General features: G+C 34.4%; 1 protein-coding gene across 4 annotated transcripts in view; it reads right to left on the bottom strand.

Annotated features, from left to right (window-relative positions):
* Window positions 1–1,857: 1,857 nt before the first annotated feature.
* ARHGAP12 (Rho GTPase activating protein 12) overlaps window positions 1,858–20,964 on the bottom strand; it is a 120,572-nt gene continuing 101,465 nt past the window's right edge. For all 4 annotated transcript variants that reach the window (XM_039248666.1, XM_039248667.1, XM_039248668.1 and 1 more), the window contains 9 exons: window positions 16,596–16,697; window positions 14,276–14,374; window positions 10,708–10,801; window positions 9,444–9,560; window positions 7,441–7,539; window positions 6,009–6,086; window positions 5,779–5,913; window positions 5,444–5,546; window positions 1,858–4,220 (listed from right to left, as the gene is read on the bottom strand). In XM_039248666.1, coding sequence (XP_039104597.1) covers window positions 4,046–4,220; window positions 5,444–5,546; window positions 5,779–5,913; window positions 6,009–6,086; window positions 7,441–7,539; window positions 9,444–9,560; window positions 10,708–10,801; window positions 14,276–14,374; window positions 16,596–16,697 — 1,002 coding nt within the window. In that variant the 3' untranslated portion in view covers window positions 1,858–4,045. The remainder of the gene's footprint in view (window positions 4,221–5,443; window positions 5,547–5,778; window positions 5,914–6,008; window positions 6,087–7,440; window positions 7,540–9,443; window positions 9,561–10,707; window positions 10,802–14,275; window positions 14,375–16,595; window positions 16,698–20,964) is intronic.

Genomic DNA, 20,964 nt, shown 5'->3' with positions numbered 1-20,964 from the left:
TCAATCAGTTTTACTTGAGCGTCTAAGAGTCCCATTGCTCTTGCCTAAATATAAACAATCCCTCAAAATGTCCAGGAGAAGAAAGAAGGCCTTGAATGCTATGCTGAATTTCCACCGGTCACTCCACCATAAGATGAGTGTTTGATGTTCATCTCTGCAAAGGCCCTGCTGATAAGAGCTTCCACAGCATTATCTGTTGGGATGATGTCACCATGAATTTTAGCATTACAAGGTTCATGACATTACAAGTTTCAGTGCTACTTGCAGTGTGAGCCACAACTATTAGAACTACCTGAAAGATTCACCTACTAGCATTAATAATTTTAAAATCTTTACCAAAAACTGTTTTTCTGAAAACACAGAGAGGAAGTAAAATAAAGGCAGGGGGTGGGGGGAGGGCTGATGAGAAAAAAAAGAAATCAGACTTTTCTAAATACATTTTGTAATGGTTTGTTAAACAGTTACCTTGTTCTACAAGTGCTCTGTTTATGAGAGCACCATGAAAGTGCTTTTTTTCCCCTTCCCTTTTTTTCCTGTGGGAGAAGGGAAGCAATGAAGGAAATGAAAGAGTTCATTTAAGTGCCATATTCACATAAGGCTAATTTGTAAAAGCTCAATCCAGCTGAATATATTTGCAGCCACCACTGGCCCACAAAACTTCAGTTGAGAAGACTAATTGAGATTCTTCAGGAGAACTCCCTTGTCTTTAGTAGTTATAGAATGTCTCATTAGGCATTCTGTACCTCCCTCTTCTCTAGAATACGAAGTCTGACTCTGCTTGGCCTGGGTTTGCAGCTTGTGAATTTCCAATAGATTCTAATACACCATTATTGTAAGACTGTTGATTTTGTTTTACAGCCCCCTTTGCTTTTTGTTTTTTTGTGGGGGGTTTCTGGTTTAAAACGAAAGTTGCATTTAACACAACTGTATTAGTTATATTGAAATACTGTTTAAAAAACAAACAAAAACAAGATTATGCCCCACATCTAGGATTGTTACAGGCTATTGTGCCTATTAAGCACCTTCTCTAGTCTTGTACTACAGAAGTGCTTTCTATAAAAGAGGATCATTAGAGCTGATGGCTAGAGTTCAGAGAAACAAGCAAACTCCATAAAATCTTATTTTCTACCCATTTTCAGTTCTCTACTTTGAACATTTGACTTTTATTAGGCCATTGAGAGCATGATGCCCATTTGACTATTTTTATTTTCTTCTTTACTAAAATGACATGTTGTAGACTCCTCTGTGTCTTTTAAAAGCCTAAATATGTTGGAGAAATTAGTGTCATGGGAAACTGCATGTTTACTTTAAATATTTAATTAGAGGAGCTCTCCCATGAGCTGGAAAAGAATCTCTTGGCAAAATTACAGAATAACTCTTTTTCCTCTCCCTGCTGTCTTAACATCTAATATTACAGGCTTACAAAGAATTGTGGGATAGAACTAAAATAGCACAAAGGTTTCCAGATACCTGCATTATTAATGAATTTTCATTTATATGTAAGCAATGGCATGCGTGCACACGCGCGCACACACATACACACACACTTAAATACACATACATGTGTATGTGTATACTACACATCTGCCTAAGTCCAGTTTGGCTGAATTATTCCATTGGTGCTTTTCCCATAAGAAAAAAACATTTGGCAGATTTGCCCCTATCTAAAAGACAACATCATTTTTCTAGAGTGAAAGGCAGTTTCTTCCTGTTGTAAAGTTTGAATAAACATTTTTCTTCTAATTCATATTTGAATATATTCTTTCTTTCAATTTCCAACTACTTTTTAAATGACATTTTGAAGGAGAAGGCCTATTAGCAAATGAAATTCCACTGACAATTTATTTCAGCCTTTAATATATTTTCTACTAAAAATCAAGTTATCAAGACAGGAAAATATTACCGGTTTTGTTACTACAAAAAAAAAAGTGAGAATTTTTAATTCACAAAGGATGAAAACACAAGACATTGATCTCACTGTACATACAATATTACAATAAACTAATTAGCTGTAGACTAATAAAACATTTAAGACTGCACATACACACATATGTACTTTGAAACAAGAAACACAGGACAATTTTAATCTTTGTTATGTCCACAGCTACCAAGAGAAAGAGCATCACTGATTTGAGTCTAATTGTTTTGCTGGCATACAATCACTATATAGGCCAGTTCTAAAGCATATTGTATTGTTCAGGACATTGTTAGGCAAATATAAACATTCTCATTTTGGGTCTTTTTCTCCCTGCCCAAAACAAACTGCTTTTCGCAGCTATCAAGTAGCTTGGTTTGTTACCAGTTTAACAAGAGCACAACAACAAACAATACCAAAACAATACCACAAAACTCAGGTAAGAGATTTTTAGGCAGATCATACAAAAACTATTTGTTCCCAAGGAAGGCAATCTGTAAATTACAAATCCAATTCTAAGAAAACAGTCTGGATTATAAATCATCCACTTTTAAATATTGATGAAGAAATAAAAATTGGAGGGGGGATAGTGGAGGAGGTAATGGCATGGCAGGAAGCAGAAAAGGTGTGGAAAATGAGGAAAACATATCTACCACAGGAAACAGTGGATTCAGTTGATTTTTTAAAAATGAGGTATAAGAGGATGCCAGTAAATGCAAAAACAAGGAAAAAAATTAAAACCAAAATGCACATTTCCAATGGAAAATCTCTAAACCTCTTATAGTTTTCTTTATTCAGATTAGACATTTCATATACATCAGTTAATCTAGAAAAATACATCTTAAAATATCTTTAACAGACCATGCTCTCTGTAACAAAACCTTCCAAACCCTGTTTTATTGTACAAATCAATCTACATTAGTAATGTAAAAAGAAATTCACAATTTAGCAATGTCATTTTCCATCCATCTAATTTACATATGGGTTTCCACTATTCATACTGCAGTTAGAATTCTGTAATAAATTTTTTCTAATGTATTCTGTACATATTAAATTATCTAAAAGGTTCCTCTTGTAGTGCATTTACCATTTAGCAAGTCTATTCAGTATTTTTCCAGTACCATTTGCATTACAGTGATTTGCCTGTAAATGTAATTAAAATCTAAAAGTGCACACAGTTAAGTTTCTCAAATAACAGCCTATTTCTGGAGGAAACCTAATATTCACGGAAAAGAGTACCAATATCATGATTAGAAATGTCAGGTTAGGATGTACTCTGAGACTATACAACAAAATTATATACATAAGCTAAAGGACATTAAGTCTTTAGCTTATATTTACATTAACTAACGTCTGTTTCCACAGGGTCATACCAAGAACTCAGTATGGCACTAGAGAGAATTAGGATGGTTAGCTACAAATCAGTGTAGCACAGACAGCCCAAAAATACTCTGAACTGACTTATGCTACATTAAACTCCAGTATATCACAGTGTGTTAAGTATTATTAGTGTGCTGCCCAAACAAGCAACTAAGACATCCATCCAGTAAGGATGCTATGCAACACAGTAACGGGCAGCAAGGCTGCACAGGGGATTACATCCGGGCTATAGAGACTTGTAGTACAGACTACCACTGCATGCAGAAACCCTGGAAAAGAAGTACACAGGTTTCAAAAAGGATATACTTCATTTTGTTTAGAATGCCCAAGAGCGTCTTCAAAACAACTGATAGTGAGTGCTGTCCTATCAAGTGATGAATCTAACAAATCATGAGAAGAAAGTCTACATTATCCAGTTTGAGGAAAAAGAATGTAGTTTTCTTACCAAATTATCCAGTGTATACGACTGGTTAGAATTGCAAGTTTTGATTTTTACTGAAATTCAGAGTATGAAATGCACACATTCAGGATAAAATTAATTCAAAATTACACACAGTTATATCAACTTGCAACAAAGCAGCAAATATGAGGGCCTTAACACACATCTTGACTCTCCCATTCCCTTGTGATCCCTCAAAAAAGTGCAAAATCAAAGAGTCACTGCTTGGTCCAAAATTAAACACATCATGTTTAAGGGTGTGAAATCTGATGGAATCCAGCTTCTATTCCACAGGTTATCTTCAGTAAGAATCAACGCCCGAAGATGGAATTTATTTCCAGAAGAATTAATTCTACAATCTGATTTTGGTAGACAGTATGAACTGCTATATTACCAGTCTCTTTCTCTGGCTTTAACAAAGTAGGACCAAAAACAATTGCTATACTCTGATAAGTCATTCGGTTTTTTTCTCCGTTTTCTATAACTCTAAGGGGGGAAAAATAAATTGTTAAAAGAGTAAGCAGAGAGGAAAAATTCTCAAATTGTGTATAAACAAAAACAGTTTGCATTTAGAAATGAGAAATAATGGGGTGCCTGGGTGGCTCAGTCTGTTGAGCATCTGACTTCAGCTCAGGTCACAGTCTCACGGTTCATGAATTCAAGCCCCGTATTGGGCTCTGTGCCGACAGCACAGAGCCTGCTTGGATCCTCTGTCTCCCTCTCTCTCTGCGCCTCCCTGCTTATGCTCTCTCTCAAAAAAAATTTTTTAAAAAGTAAAAAAATAAAAAAAAAAGAAGAAACAACAAATAAGAAATAATGCCCATTTTCCTAAGACACATACAAGTGAACCTACTTAACCAAGTAGAACTCAGTCCAAATACCATGTGAAGGTTTCTTTTGGATAAACACAGCTGAAAGGTTCAACTATACACACTCTAGCAAACTTTCAATGTGTGATTATTTCAGCTTAGTGTTTAAAGTAAGACAGATTTAAGCATGAGCTACAATTCAGGTAACAATAATCACTCCACTAGGTTGATAGGGAAAAAAATTTCATTAGGGTACAGATATTAATTTTTCATTTTACTCATTTTACATGTGCTTGTTTTAAATCTCCTTCATTGGGATAATTTATTTTAGTATTCTAGTGTTCTATTAGAAGACAAAAAAGTTATTAAAATGGCTATGCAGTAACTATAGTAACTATAGTATATAGTACTAAAGTAACTATATAAATATAGTGCTGTAGTAACTACAGTAACAACTATAGCAATAAGCTGTGATGGCTTTACTTAGGAGTAATTTAAATGTAATATTCATCACTTAATAACCAATCTCATCTTATTAACTAACTTCAAGAATAATTTCTAGACACATGCTAGGTATTATATAAATGTTTCACATATAATATTTACCTTAAGTAAATATTTTTCATAGCAGACCATTTACCTATGAGGCACTAGGCCCAAAGGAATGGTCTTGTTCAAGTTACAAAGATAGGAAGTAGCTCAGCTGGGATCTGAACCAGTGTGTCAGTGACCTTGGTCTCATGGGTACCATGCCACATCTCATAACTGTGCATTTCTCTTACCTTTTTTTTCTTCCCTATTTACTACTTCTTTCTTTCCTTCCTTCATCCCTCCCTCCTTTCCTTCCTTCCTTCCTCCCTCCCTTCCTCCCTTTCTTTTTTTCCGTGGTGAACCTCTTACCTTTTGAGATGTCTAAAAAGAATCTGCATTGTATCTTGATTTGGCTTTGGCAACTGTCTGATTAGATCCTTAACAGCAGCGACTCGCTGTCTTGGTTCTTGTTCTGGGGTTAAAAAAAAAAGGTAGTAACTGGAGATTCTGTATGAAATTGAAAACAGTGACATATTTTAGAACCTGATATTTGGTAATACACAGTGACATCTGGTGGTCACATTTAAAATGTCTGAAGTAAAACCTTTGAAAAAATTTAAAAGATCGAACAGAATGCAGTAGCTTCATCGGTACAGAGGACTTTCAACATCTAGAAAAACCTTAGTGTATAATGACATACTTACTAATTGCATTAACAAAATCATTAAAATGGTTAAATGTAAAAAGAGGTTCTTGTAATTCTCGAAAAAACATTTTGAGTGCTCCAGTAATAACATGAATATCTTCCCATTTACTATCATTCAAGTCCAACTTCTCATCTGAAAACAGAAGAGGAAATGTTTAAAAATTACTTTAAACCTATTCTAACAGTTATGAGGGTTTTCTCACATAACAGTAGGGAGTACAATCTTACCATGATTGACTGCGAATCTCAGTTTCTGGATCACAGCAAGGTTGCCACTTACTCTGTATATCCCATCAACATCCAAACCTAAGAGAAAATTACAGTATTTTTGTGTTGAAAGTAGGTGTTTGCCTCTTCTAAAGATGCTTGCATGTTTCAGAATCCTTCTTCGTTAACATTAGCCTAAAATCAAATGGGCAAATCCTCTTTTCCTCTAACTGGCTTTTTATAGATGTTTGGCAGAGACAGAGGGGGTGGAGATATTTAATAAACAGCAACAATTCTACTTTGTTTATCATGCAGACTGTGGATCATTTCAGAAAAATCATCTCATCAAACTTGAAATACTAACAATTTAAGATAAACTTCTGCATCTGGGGATAGTTCAAAAGGTAACAGAAACCAGTAAAATCAGCCCATTTTTTTTTTTTTTGCACATTTTATAATGTGGATGTACATCTTATTAAAGCACTCTTTTAAACATGGCTGTCCTATTAAGTTCTTATCATAAACTTAATATAAGCTAGCAATTAAAAAGTAAAGGCTCTATAAAAACTATTGATAATTTGACAGTTTATTAATTTCTTTTATATGTGGAATAGATTCATTTGAAATTCACCCCAGTAAGCCTAAAAAATCCAAATGTTCATTAAATGATAAGGCTGTACACATTTAACAAAGCACACACTATCTAATGTGCTCTTCATATAACTTCAAATAAAGGCATGTTGTCTTTATGGTAACGTTGACAAGAAAAGTCAAATAGACAAGATCTGAAAGTGCCAGAAATTATGAACTATGGAAACATTTTAACTATACTAGTTGTTTTTGATGACATACAGATACAAGTTAAAGTGATTACCATCAAGATATTATTATTTTATTAAAATATTACATATTTATATAATATAAATTATAGATATATAATAAAAGTATAGGTATTATAAACATGTTAAAAATAACCAAAATATAAATTGGTTTAAGTCTTATTTAACAGGAAATGACATAAGGTTTGTCTATTTAGACACTTTATAGTTCATTTAACAGTTTTAAACTGTTATCTCATTTTTATTTTAAAGAGAAGGAAATCTCTCTTGATAAGTAAACAGAACCTCCTACCTTCTACACTATCAAATCACTTCTTAATAAACTCAGTTTCATAATCACTACCTTCTTCATTTCAAGCAAATGCCAACTCCAAATGGCTTCAAAGAATATCATATGCTTAATCAACTACAAGTGTGGAACATTCAATAGGTCTTAACATTCAAAAGATCTTAATTTAAATAGGCACAAACATGTAAGTTTTTTGCAAACAAGATGCTTTTCTTAATATCTTACAACTGTTCCATCACTCAAAATCATAAAAATCCTAAGGATTTTGATGGCAAAACAATAGGTCAGTATGCTTAACATTTAAAAAAAAAAATCATTTTCTTACCATTCTCTTCAACATGTTCAATACATAACTTCACAAATTTTGGCACTGTGCCATTTTCTCTCTGACACAGATTAGCAAGATTGGCTCCAAATACTTGGTCTGAAAGAGATTTATTTTTTTTAAATAAACCATCCTGCTAAAATTTAGTTTGCAACATGGTGAAAACCATCCAGGGTGCTATCAAAGACTTGCAGTGCATCCAGACACTGTCAACTGTGACTTACGCCTTCTGTGATCTGCCTACCCTCTCCAGTGCCACTTGAAACAACTGTCTTGCTTTACTAAACTCCACAAACACCCTGACTCATTTTTACCTGACAGCCTTTTTGTTTTCTACACCTTTGGCAGAGATCCATCCTCTCCCCCAAACATGGCTCCTTCTTTTCACTCCCACCCTAAGCTACAGCATTATCTACTTAGAAAAACCTTAGGAGCAGCGTAAGGCAACCTAGTCACAGTCACTCTCTATTCTAAATTCTTCAGGATAGTTAGTACTATTTGAAATTATCTTGTCCATTTCTCGTTTTTATGTAAGTTTCATGAGGGCAGGGACCTTGTAATTCTTGAACACCAGTAGGTATTCATGGCACCTAATTACACTTAGTAAATACTCAAATATTTTTTAAAGTATTAAAACAAGCATGGTGCATGAGGTGCATGGGATGCCCGGGTGGCTCAATTGGTTAAGTGTCCGACTTTGGCTCAGGTCATGACATCATGGTTTGTGGGTTTGAGTCCTGCATCAGGCTCTGTGCTGACAGCTCAGAGCCTTGAGCCTGCTTTGGACTGTGAGTCTCCCCCATCTCTGTCCCTCCCCTGCTAACACTCTATCTCTTTCACTCTCTCAAAAATAAACAAACATTAAAAAAAAAAAAAAAAAGCATGGTGATACCCATTGTGTACCAACACTGATTTCACAAAGTATATTGTAAAGGCTGTTCCATTAATCTTTCAACCCAATAGTTCTGACATGCCACATTTATGCTCGAAGTGCTAAACACAATCTCATATCACCATAAAGCAGCATAACACTTTAAAAAGCACCAACAGTTTATACTTCTCAGTGAAAAAGCCGGGTGAACAAATTAATAGCAGTTTCTATTCATTGACTTGTCAGGCTTTTTTTAAGGTTCTGAAGTCAATATACTAAATTCATATGCATCATCTGGGAATCTCTGTTTACCAATTACTCTTAAGGTTGCCAATCTGAATCCGTTAATTGGCTGAACTCTACCTAGTTTTAAGTATCTTTTTAATGAAACCCATTTGTGTAATTTAGATGCTTTGCAAACAGATGTTCCAGTGATGGTCTTTGTTTGAAACTTCAGAGACAGATATATAAGTTATGTATTACCTTTACCTATATCTTTACTAATTAACATCCCTGTTTGAGTCATGTACTAGACAATTTTATCACTGAAATTAAAAATGTTTGTAAAAACTAAAGGTGTACACAAGTATATGTGATTTTAAAGAATACTCTCTATTAAAAAGAGATCAGGTTAGTGATCTCTAGTGATATTATTGCTTATAAATGAAATAACAAATATAAAAATTAATTAGGAAAAGACACCTTATACTAATTTTAAAATCACCTGAAATGAGTACTGAAAGCCAAAAATCAAGATAAAATTGTTTAATATTTTTCTTTCTACTATATTAGTTACAGGTTATTCAAAATTTCTTCTGATCTGTGCATCTCAAAACTAAAATCTTTATTTTGATATCTCCTATCCATCCATAACATCCCTGTAGTTCCTCTGGTATAGGGTTTCTAAAAACTTCAGTTTGGTGGTTAGGTCTGTTCAAGGCTTTAGTTAAACCCTTCATGTGCTTTAAAATATCAATTTTAATCATTCAAATGTATTTCAATCGATGAACCTGGTAAACTCTTAAAGAATGAAAACTTATTTACTGTGCAAAAATTTTTCAGTTTTTAATTTAAAATGTCTTATTTCTGATTTTGGCCAAAGTTCATTATTATAAACATCACTTCTACCTACCTTTAATATAACCTTTTTCACGAACAGCTTGCAAAGTGGGGCGCCGTGTAAGAAACTTCTTTAAGTTTTTCTTCGTTTTTTTCTGTTCTGAAGAATCTATGCTAGACACTTTCATGGCTTAAGAAAAACAGATATTAGTCATTTCATAAAATAACAACTTTTTGATAAAGAGTTTTTCCACCTAGCACTCAAAATATATTAATCTCAAAGGTAAAAATCAGTTATAAATTCAGTTATTATAACTTTAACATAGTTTAAGAGTAATATTTGAAGAATCAAAGTAACACAGAACCAATTTCAAAGTGATAAACCAAGCAAAACATTTCATTTTTATCACTAAACACTGACAATCAACTGTACTTTCTTTGGTATATGTGCTAAGACACTGGTTGTTCTAATTTATATTATTTCATAAATGATACTACTTACCTCCTTTGACTCTCCATCACTTTTAGAAGGTAAAATGACCAGAAAAAAATATCCATAAAACACAACAAGGCCCTATCCTGCAGTATCCTTACTGGAGTCTGGATACTGGAGTCTGGAGATATATATATATCCATCATAATTATTTGTACTTTAAGCTAATGACATATCGTCATAATTACCTCTACACTAAGAATACAACCACGTGAATGATGTCCTATATTCCCATCAGTCTGATTTCTTTTTTGGTTACCATAAAAAGTACCCAAAAAGTAAATCTCTTGAAAAGAACTATATTTGAGGAAAGTTGAGAGCACAAACAATGTATTAGTAAAGAATTAAAATAATCAAATCTTCATGTGTTTACATTGTTATATGTCTGTGACAATGTCAGTAACAGGCCTAACCTTCTTCAGAATGTGGGAAAACAAAAACAGTAATGATTTTCTAATCAGTTAATCTGAATGCCTAAAATTCTCAGTTGAATGTGAATCTGTTAAAATACATTTAATAAGTTCAGAGCCATAGCTAATGGCCTATTTAAACAATGTAATTCACAAGTGCAACAGAAGTACATTCTAATACATTTTTTTTCTCTTAAAGTACCAGAATATCTTAAAATGAAGGACTCTGTACGGGCACATATAAAGAGGCTGAAAACTGACGAGTTAACAAAAAGAGAGTAATCCTGAAACACTGAGTTTGTAACTACCTAATCTTACAATTTTCTTATAACACTGGAGATTCCATTCAGCCTTTATATATTTAAAATACTTGAAAAGCTAAGAGAATATGCTTTCAGTCAAGCTACTAGCAAAATAGGTAAAGAATAACTTACCACGAAGTTTCTTAGGATCCTTCTCTTTGTCATGCTTTTCTATTCCTGGTGAATCTGGTATCTCCTCTTCAATTGCTTCATCATTTTCTACTGTCTATTAATTAAAGATTTCCCAAACACATATTCTTTTGAAATTATTTTAGATGTGACAGCATAATTCTCATTCTAATCAGTAAATGATCCTCCCAAATGATTTTAGTGAACCAATTAGTATATAATATATATGATTTAGATACTTGATACCGCTTTACAAATATTCTTTTTCCCTCTAAATGGGGGAAATCAATTCCGATTTCAAAAAAGAAAAAATGCTGATATTCACATGACAATGGGTTTATATACTGATGATGAGGCTATCTTCCCTCGTGTAGATCGACTGCATAAGAATCGTGGTAACAAGAGTTAAATCTATGGTGATAGAACAGGATGAAGCTACATTCTGTGCTAATACTGCAAGATAAAGCTAACTAGTCAATAGCACATTAATTTTTCATACCAACAAATTTTGCAAATTATGCTTTGTATCAACAGTTAGTAATTACTCAGAGATTCATTGATTTTAGGCATTGATAGAAATCCTAGAGCTCATGTATAGCCTAATCAAAGTCACTTTTATGGATTAAAAAACTGAAATGAGTTTTCAAACCTAAAAGCATTGTTTTGCCTTTCACACTGATGTCTTTACTCCACTTAGAACTTATATTTGTGTACAGTGTAAAGAAAGGTTCTAATTTCTTGTTGGATATCCAGTTGACCCAGTACCATTTATTTTAAAGTTTATTCTTCCTTATGTTTTTACAGTGCTAAATCTAGCATAAAGTGTCCAAAGGTATGAAGGTTTCTAGGTTCTTTATTCTGTTCCATAGATCTGTATATCTATCCCTGTATGGATGGCACGTTCTATTAATTAATTCAGCTTTATAAAGTCTCGACATCTGAGAGAATAAGTCCTTCCACTTTCTTCTTCCAGAGTGTCTTGGATATTTTTACAGACTTTATATTCCTGTATGAATTTTAGAGTAAGCTTGTTAAATTCAACGAGAGTTTGAAGGAGGTTCAAAAATCTCAAATCTATAAATTTATAAATCATTTGGAAGAATATATCTTTACATTATTGAATCTTTTAAAATTTTCTTTTAATGTTTACTTATTTTTGAGAGAGAGAGAGAGAGACAGAGACAGAACTGTCTCTGTGTGAGCAGGAGAAGGGCAGAGAGAGAGGGAGACAGAGAGTCCGAAGCAGGCTCCAGACTCTGAGCTGTCAGCACAGAGTCCCACACAGGGCTCAAACTCATGAACCATATTGTGGCCTGATCCAAAGTCAGGTGCTTAACTGACCAAGCCACCCAGGTGCTCCACATTATTGAATCTTTTAATCCATAAACATGATAGACTTCTCATGTAATGAGATTTTCTTCCAAGTCTATCAATCAAGTTTTATAATCTTCCCTACAGGCGTCTTGTGCATCTTTCTACATTTATTGCGCATATTTCTACAGTATCTTTTGCCACTTTTAAAACAGTATATATTTTAAATTTCATAGTCAATAATATGTTAGTCTCTTTTCACTTGGCTTACTCCCTGATCCTATAAGCTTAAATGAAAAAAATCCTCTCTCTCCTGGCTCTCCTGGACTCCTACACTAGGTTAGCCTCTACTTAATTGGTATTTTCATAGTAAGTTGTATATCCCTTACTATCATAAACCTCATCACATTCCACCGTATTAGCTATTCAGTCATCTGTCTTCAGTAATCTTCTGTCTTTGGCTGTAAACTCCATATAGAAAGGTGTAGCATCTGGATGCATGCTGCTATTTCTCCCCAGTGAATAAAGTACTCTCACATTTGTTAAATGAATGCAGCCATACTTGCTTTTCAAGGGATTGAAATTACAGTGACTAGAACTGAAAGCCCATACCGGGTAGAGATGAAGGTACATTTGAAAAGATAGACTGGGATTGGGTTGTTGAATTTTAATGAGAGTCACAGAAGGTTTCTGAGCAGGAGAGGACTGTAAAGTTAACATTAGGAAGTCTCATACAGCAATACTATTAAGAGCGTATCGATGGGGGATGAGGTGAAATAAGAAAAACTAGAAACAGACTCTTATCTAACATATAAAGTCCTGATCACGGTTTCAGGAATAAATGGAAAGGAAGAGACTAGATTCAGAAATATACAATATTACAAACAGCAAAGGAAGAATATATATATCTATATATGTGTGTATGTGTAAATATATATGTGAATATATATGAATAATTGGCTACAAGAGGTAAAAGAGGAGGAAGAGTTAATACTAAAGATTGCAAAACTGGCTGTTTTGAACTGAGTGCATTATAAAAACTTTGAAGCTTAAAAGGATACTGGGAGACAATCAAATCCAATCTATTTTATAAGTGAAAAAATGGAAGCCCATAGAGATAGAATACCTCAGTAAGATCACAAATCTTATTAATAATGAGGCTTCACCTACAGTCTCTGAAAGACTTCTTAGTCTTCACTGAAGCCCGTGAGTCCCAACTATTTTTCAGTCTTGGTTTAGTTTAAAACCATAATACCCCCCTGTAAGAATTCACTTTCTTTTTTGTCACTGACCTATGATCCTTAATCAGGAACCATGTCAGGGCACCTGGGTGGCTTAGTCGGCTGAGCGTCCGACTTCAGCTCAGGTCATGATCTCATGGTTCATGGGTTCGAGCCCCGTGTCGGGCTCTGTGCTGACAGCTAGCTCAGAGGCTGAAACCTGTTTCAGATTCTGTATCTCCCTCTCTCTCTGACCCTCCCCTGTTCATGCTCACGCACTCTCTCTCTCTCTCTCATAAATAAATAAAAAACATTAAAAAAAATTTAAAAAAAAATCAGGAACCATGTCCCCAAACAGTGAAGGGTAAGAATATAGTCTGAAAAAGTAGAGTCCCTATTCTGTTTCTCCCTGCTCTTACTAAGACAGCTACAGAATACAAATTTGAGGTTCTTTTTGGTTATTATATATATAATACATATATTCTATAATGTACTGTATTATATATCTACTGCATATATATAGTATATTACACACACGCGCGCGTGCTCACGAAGATTACCAGGAATGTGAGAGTACTGAACAACTCCATGATTGGTGGTGGGGTGAGGAACTAGAACATCTAAGAGGTAGCTAGAGAGGTATCATGACGAAAGGAAAGGTGCTCATGAAGACAAGATAGCTTTATGCATTTTAAAAATGTGCGTAGGACCTGCCTCCACCAAACAGCACTATCCCCAACTCATCAGTCATTGAATAAATACTATGAACTAGGAAATGGTTTCTTCCTACTCTTGAATGATTTCTTTTAGGACCAATGGCTTAATCTGAAAATTATTTAAAATCCACTAATAGCAAATATTATATAATTGAGAAGGAATGTTCAGTCTTCATGAGTCCTGGGGAATTGCTAAACTGACCACTATCTTTCCCACCTCTGTTTTATCACATATAAATTGGAAACTAGATACAATAGCCAACTAGAAAGCAGAAAAGAAAAACAGCTCTGTAGTAAAAACATTTACCTAAGTCAAACACATACCTGGTTACTGATAGTACTACTAAGAACTTTAAACCAATCATTAATAACTGCGTCATTATCAGACTGAATTAGCAGTTCTGTTCCTTGACGGGTTTTCAGCTTTAGAGAAAAGGAAACAAAAAAGAGTATGGTTAGTGCTTTCAACCAAATGAATGCACACATGCACATATATAATTATTATTTTAGAGAGAGTGAGAATCCCAAGCTGGCTCCATGCTCAGTGCAGAACCCGGTGCAAGACCCAATCCTACAACCTAGGATCCTGACCTGAGCTGAAATCAAGAATCGGACACTCAACCGACTGAGCCACCCAGGTGCCCTGAAACAAAATTCATTTGTAAAGAAATAAAATCTGTGATATTTTTATGTAAATCTGAGGCATGTTTTTCTCTCTCCAGTTAAAAAAATAAATGTTGAAAAATATGAGTTAAATATTATCTCTTATTTAATAGACAAATATAATGGCTTGGTGCAAAGAGAAAGTCTATGCCCAGACAAATGTTATATCACTTTTGGGCAGAAACAGTACTAGTAAGTTAAGTGTTGAATCATGAACTAACTCAACTAAGGACACTATCTATTATTCTATATGAAGGCAGTAACCAATTTATGTATAATTTCTTTTGTTCAAATTTTCTTCTACTTGATTGAAGAAAAATTTTGAGGTATTAGGGGAAAGCCTTCCTCCTATTTTCTGGTTAGCAACTGATTTATTTTTTTCCTTGAGGAACATATGGCAATGTTTCCCAACATTCTGAGACATATGCCTCAAACATAGTTCCGAAAGCAATGCTTTTTTTTAAAAGTATTCCTCAAAACAATAAATTAAAAAAGGTTTATGATATTAATTTGGGAAATACTGGATTACAGAAAGTTAAACAAGATTCTCTCCTTCAAGATATCGCAGGGCTTTGATATCCCAGTGTGCACTGATTTTCTAAGGAAAGAATAACAATATATACCATTGCCTACATTTCTTTGACCATGGATTCACCTTCACTCTGAAATTACTTCTTAAAACTACAAGGTTAATTCAGTAAACACTGACTTCCTTTCTTGTACTCCTTCTGAGAGTGGGTGAAGCCTGTCTACCAATACTGAGTATTCACTGCACATAAGATACTGTCAGAGGTTCCTACTTCAAGATAAGGAAAATACAGTCTCTCTGCTGAAAAAATAATTATCTAGTGGGAAGAGTACAGATGATGGTAACCTAAGAGATATTAAGTTAAATGCTATTTTAAAAGCATAATGAAAAAAAGAAGCCCTCAGTGGTGGTGTCATATTTCTCATGGGTCTTGGAAGACAGGTAACATGTGACAAGCAGAGAATGCCATAGGTACTAGGAAACAGTAAAGTCACAGGAGCAGGAAAACCTAGGTCTCAATTGGAAAACAGCAAATGCCTGAATGAGACAGGAAAGGACTGACACACGATGGTATAAAGGTAGGTTGGGATTGGAAAGACTGTTTGCAAGGACAGTCTGAAAAATTCCTCTGATCTCCAAAGATGCACCCTTCTGCAATGTGCCTTTACTGTTCCTCCATCAACAGGTGTGTTTTCGCTCCGCACAACCCTGAACACTCGTCTGGCTTTCGGACTTGCTTTAACCAATGGAATCTGCTGGTGTGTGACTCCTAAACCTAGGCCTCGGAATGTCTCACAGTTTCTGCTCTCCCCCTCTTGGAACCCCGACACGGCCCCATGAAGAAGCCTGGCAGAGCCTCCCGAAACATGAGCGAACCTGGGGAGAAAGAGGCCTGGCAACCTGCCGGCTCAAGAGGAGACCATCCAGACCCAGTCAAGCCACTACTAAAGCCTCATGAATGGTCCCAGTGAGATCAGAAGAATCACTCAGCTCGGCACAGGCCAAATCCAACTAACAGAATGATTCTTTGCTCCTAAGCTACTGAATTCTAAGGTGGTCTGATATGCAGCAGTAAATAACAGATACAGAATCATGTATCCCCCATGTATTACTGTGGGGGATTTTTAATGACAAAATGGAAAGGTTTCAATTTAGTTTTCAATGTTAGATCTGGTAGGTAAAGGAAACTATACCCTTTTTATTGTTGGTAGGGAAAGGCAAGACTGTGGAACAGAAGCTTGCAATATATAGTCTGACATCCAATAATTTATGCAAATGAAGCCCAGATCTTTATATCAGCTTTTTATCCCTTAAATTATGACACCAAACTGACTTAATGACCAACTTTGCTTCAATCAGTTGCACTGAAATACAGCTCAAAATAACTCAAAAAAGAACACTCGATTACCATGGTTAAGAAGGTGAATTTTACTTAGGAAAAAAATGTGTTACCTCAAATACATTCTTTTTGCTGGATTTATCCTTTGAAGCCATCTCCACTGTCGCCCCCTTAAGATCCACTGTGAACTCTGGCTTGGACTGATTACTCCCAAACTTCATTTTAGAAAAAAGGAAAAACCTTGTGATATTCATGTACACAAGTGTACCAAAAATAATTTACACCAATTTTGTATTATGAACAATAAATCAAGTAGGTGATTACCTCAAATGCTTGTCTTTATTATAAAATAACAGTTCCTACTTTAAAACTGAAATATGTCTATAAGATATGAATATATCATTCACAGAAAAGAAAATGGTTTGACTTCCATCTTGATAAGAAAAATACAAAAAAAAAAAAGCCACACTAAAATCTTTTCTTCATCCATCAGTGTACGAAAACATTCTAAAAGTTAGATGAAAAACTATGTTTTACATTGAGAAACAGGCCTTCACATCTAAGTGGAGTATAAATTGGAATAATGCCTAGAGAGGGAAAATTCTAATATTGTATTTGGAAATTTGCAAACGCATGTATCCTTTGGCTTGGAACTGATCCTAGAATATACAGGACTAGGTAAAATGATGTGTTCAAAAGGCAAGGCATTATTCTTACATATGTATAAATAATATCTGGCAGATATCAAGTTGTTTTCCACCTAATAAACATTCTCTAAACCTGATTTTGTGCTTTCAAGAGTTATTTCCTTATCGACTATTTATGCTGTCAACAACTAACAGTAACTTATAAAAACAGAAAACTCTCAAGCTCCATGTTCTTTTATTCAGCCTTTGTTAGAAATTATACCTGGAGCCAGATGCTATAAAGCCTCAGCAATTTAATAAAGAATTGTGAAAAGAACAGGAAGACAGCTGACATGGGTGGTTTGAAAAGAAAAAGCACTTAGCTAGCTATTAGATTTTGTTAACCAGATAAGGAAAAGATTAGCAAGTAGCAGAAAATTCGTGTTAAATACGGATGTACTCTGCACCTTGTCATCATTAACTTAAATTTTTGTTTGGAAATTTAAGAATAGAGAACAGAACTAAGAGTAAGAATAGAAAATAGCATTCCCATTTATTGAAAGGTTTAAGGGTTTTAAAATCTTTAAGGGCTATAATCTTAAGGTCAAAGATTTGGTACAGAAAATTTCATTTCTTAGAATATTTTCAAGTCAAATTATGCTTATAATTGGTAATGGACATTACCCATCAACCTAGCGATATCTTAGTCACTGTTCATAACTTCAGTAACTACTCAGGAGCTTCACATTTAACGAATGGTTCAACTTCATCTGTTCCCTTTTACTTCACCTTTTCAGCTGGCAATGCGGATTTAAATTATTTTATTGTTATAACAAAACAACATTTAGGATATTATATGGAAGTTATTAGTGGAATCAAAACAAAGCTTAGGGCATTATATGGAATTTTTATTAATGGAATCCTAATAACAATCACAAAAATTGTAACTAATTTACAGAGTCTTGGCCTTAAGTGCCTTTTGTCATTCAAAAGATATTTAATTAACCATAAGAGCTACAATGGGCAAAGAGAACTTTCTGAGAAATTTAAAATGATATATCTCAAAAGTTGTAAAACTTAATGTATACATTTAACTGAATGATAAAAATCAATACAAATTGTCATCACATGCCTGTGAATGGTTAGCTATAAGCTGAGATACAAATAACTAACCAAGTAAGATACAGCAACCAAGTAACAAATGCAATGACAGGACATGGAATGCTGGCTGGTAGAATTGCATTCAATGTGGTTCACAAAATTTTGTGTTTGTTATTTATTCTTTTTCAAACTCTAGTCCCACTTTATCATACATCCCTCCAATGAATTCATGGCAAAGAAAATGGAATAATTGTGGCAAGGGGCATGCAACAAGAACACATACAGTGACGGCTGAAACAGGATCAGATTTTACATATGCAGGCCGACGACTGACAGAATTTTTCCAAGAAGAAAGCAGCGAAAGCAAGAGCTCGGAGACCGAGCCCTGTTGGCAGAATGACTTGATGGAAAAAGGGAAGAAAATGATGATGTCATAATAATGCACAACAGCAAAATGACACACAAGAGAAAAGCATATGGAACAAAATGGGACAAAAATACAATTCCACAAGCAGACACAACACAGAGTTAACCTCCAAATATTTTTGCAAAGGCCCTACCTAGCATTTGTATCTCAGAATATTTTCTGACTCCGTTACTACAGAATTTGATGCTTTATGTTTACGGTGAATGCTTTACAGAAATTACATTAAACAGACTCATCTTAGCCTATATTCACAATAGAAAACTCGAAGGGTCACAGATGGGAGTCACATCTGGCCCAACACTACCTTGCTCAGCCTCCTACCCAGGAATCAGCAGCTTCCTCCTTGTGACCTGCTGGGCAATGTCCCCCTGGCGGCCCTACCATCCAGTTTGCCTTCCCTTCCTCTGGGACAGTGGTTCTCAACCACAGGCAATTTTATCCCCCAGGGGATATCTGACAATGTCTGGAGACATCTGTGGTTGTCACACCTACAGCTGGGGATGCTACAGTCTTCTGCTAAATACCACAAAATTTATAGGAGATCCCTGACAACAAAGAATTACCCGGCCCTCCCAAAATGACAATTTTTAGACATTTAAAAGTGCATATAAATAAATTTAAATAATTACTAATATTTGTGGGGGTGATTTTTATAATACTCAAGGAATATGATGAATGATACCTGAAAGGGAGCACAATACATGTCACAGTCATATTATAACTGCACTTATCAGTCTTCCCCACTGCAGTGTAAGCCATGGCGATAGAGATCACGTTACGTACTTTTAACTCCCCAAACTAACGCAATGCCCAGAAAAAAATAGGTTTTAAAGTCTGTTGAACAAATTAAGTGAAATGAAGTCAGAGAAAAACAAGTATAATTGATGTTGCTGATATCACAATCCAGTGGATAACCAATATTATACAGAAAACAATTGGAATGTATCTTAAAGAAGAGAGAAAGTCTCAATGATAATGCACCATCTATGTAAAATTTATCTTATATAGTGGAGTTGCATGGTGCGTATGTATTTTGTTTACTTAATATTAACTATCCATGGAACCAAAAATAAATACAAAGTATGAATTAGTTAAAAGAAAAAACAACTTCAAATAGTGTGGGTGATTTCGCTCAGCCTTCAATCAACCAGTATATGCCCTGGAGTGAGCATAAGATTTGAACCTACTCTTTCTTTAAGTAAATTTAGGTATAGGTTTTAGCACTACTTGTGAAACTAATTTTTAAAGAACCAAACTTCTATAATATGGTTCCTTAATGTTTATGTTAACTCCAACTGGAGGCAAGCAATCTTCCAACATCAAGGCAGAAAATAATTCTAACTTCTAACCAACACCTTTTCTAAGAGATAGTCAAGGACATTTTCACTATAGGTGATTTTTGTCTTTTTGATCCAGCCTTAGAATCTTATCCTCAGGTAAGGTGTGATTTTATTACATAAACAGAATACAATTTACCTACAATAGATCTACTTGGTGGCTGAGCAGACAAACAAAGCTGTGATTTTTTCAAATCCTTTTTAACTATCCTAATTACAGAGTTAATTAAGAAGCCTCTCACATATTTCACCATTTTAAAAAATATTTATAAATGCTGTATGTGCTAAAATATATTGTACATACTCATGTAGTTTTTATTTGAATAATCTTGACTTGCTTTTACTTAGACCATTTAAATTAGTTTTCATTCTCTCCATAAATGTTACATATGGAAAGAAAAAGCAAGACAGCCTGAATTTTAAATTTGCCATAAAATTAAGAATTAACTGCATAGGCAACCAATTTACCATCTCACATCTGTTTAATTATATGAATCTGAAATGATTATAATATATTCATTTCACTTAAAGGCAGAAGTTCAAGTAGTGAATCTCTAAAATTAAAAATTAATTAAGAATTCTACAATTTGAAAATTGACTAGCTCACTGAATTTTAAACTGTTTCCGTTATTGCCACATGGTAATACAGTAACACAACTTTAGCTGATGAACAGAAATACCTCACACCCTTTGTCAAGATCAGATTTAATTATGAGTTCTGAATTATGTAAGATCTTCAAGAGTGAAAACCTTAAATAAAATGCAACCAGTGTGCACTAACGATCATAAGCTGAGGTATTCACTTAACATCTTTAAATTTAAAAAGAAGTTTTCATTTTCTTTAAATAACATACAAATCTGCCTACCTAAATGACACCTCTTACCACAATACTCTCTACTTTATCTGTAAACCACAACTTCCAATCTTTAAGTATCAGAAAGTATCAAATAAATGACCATTACCCAGCTTGCTTTAGGTACTTTTTTATTA

The sequence above is a fragment of the Hyaena hyaena genome, unplaced genomic scaffold (genome assembly GCF_003009895.1).
Source record: "Hyaena hyaena isolate Hyena2069 unplaced genomic scaffold, ASM300989v1 scaffold_314, whole genome shotgun sequence".
Taxonomy (NCBI): Eukaryota; Metazoa; Chordata; class Mammalia; order Carnivora; family Hyaenidae; genus Hyaena; species Hyaena hyaena.
This window is presented reverse-complemented; position numbering and strand designations above follow the sequence as displayed.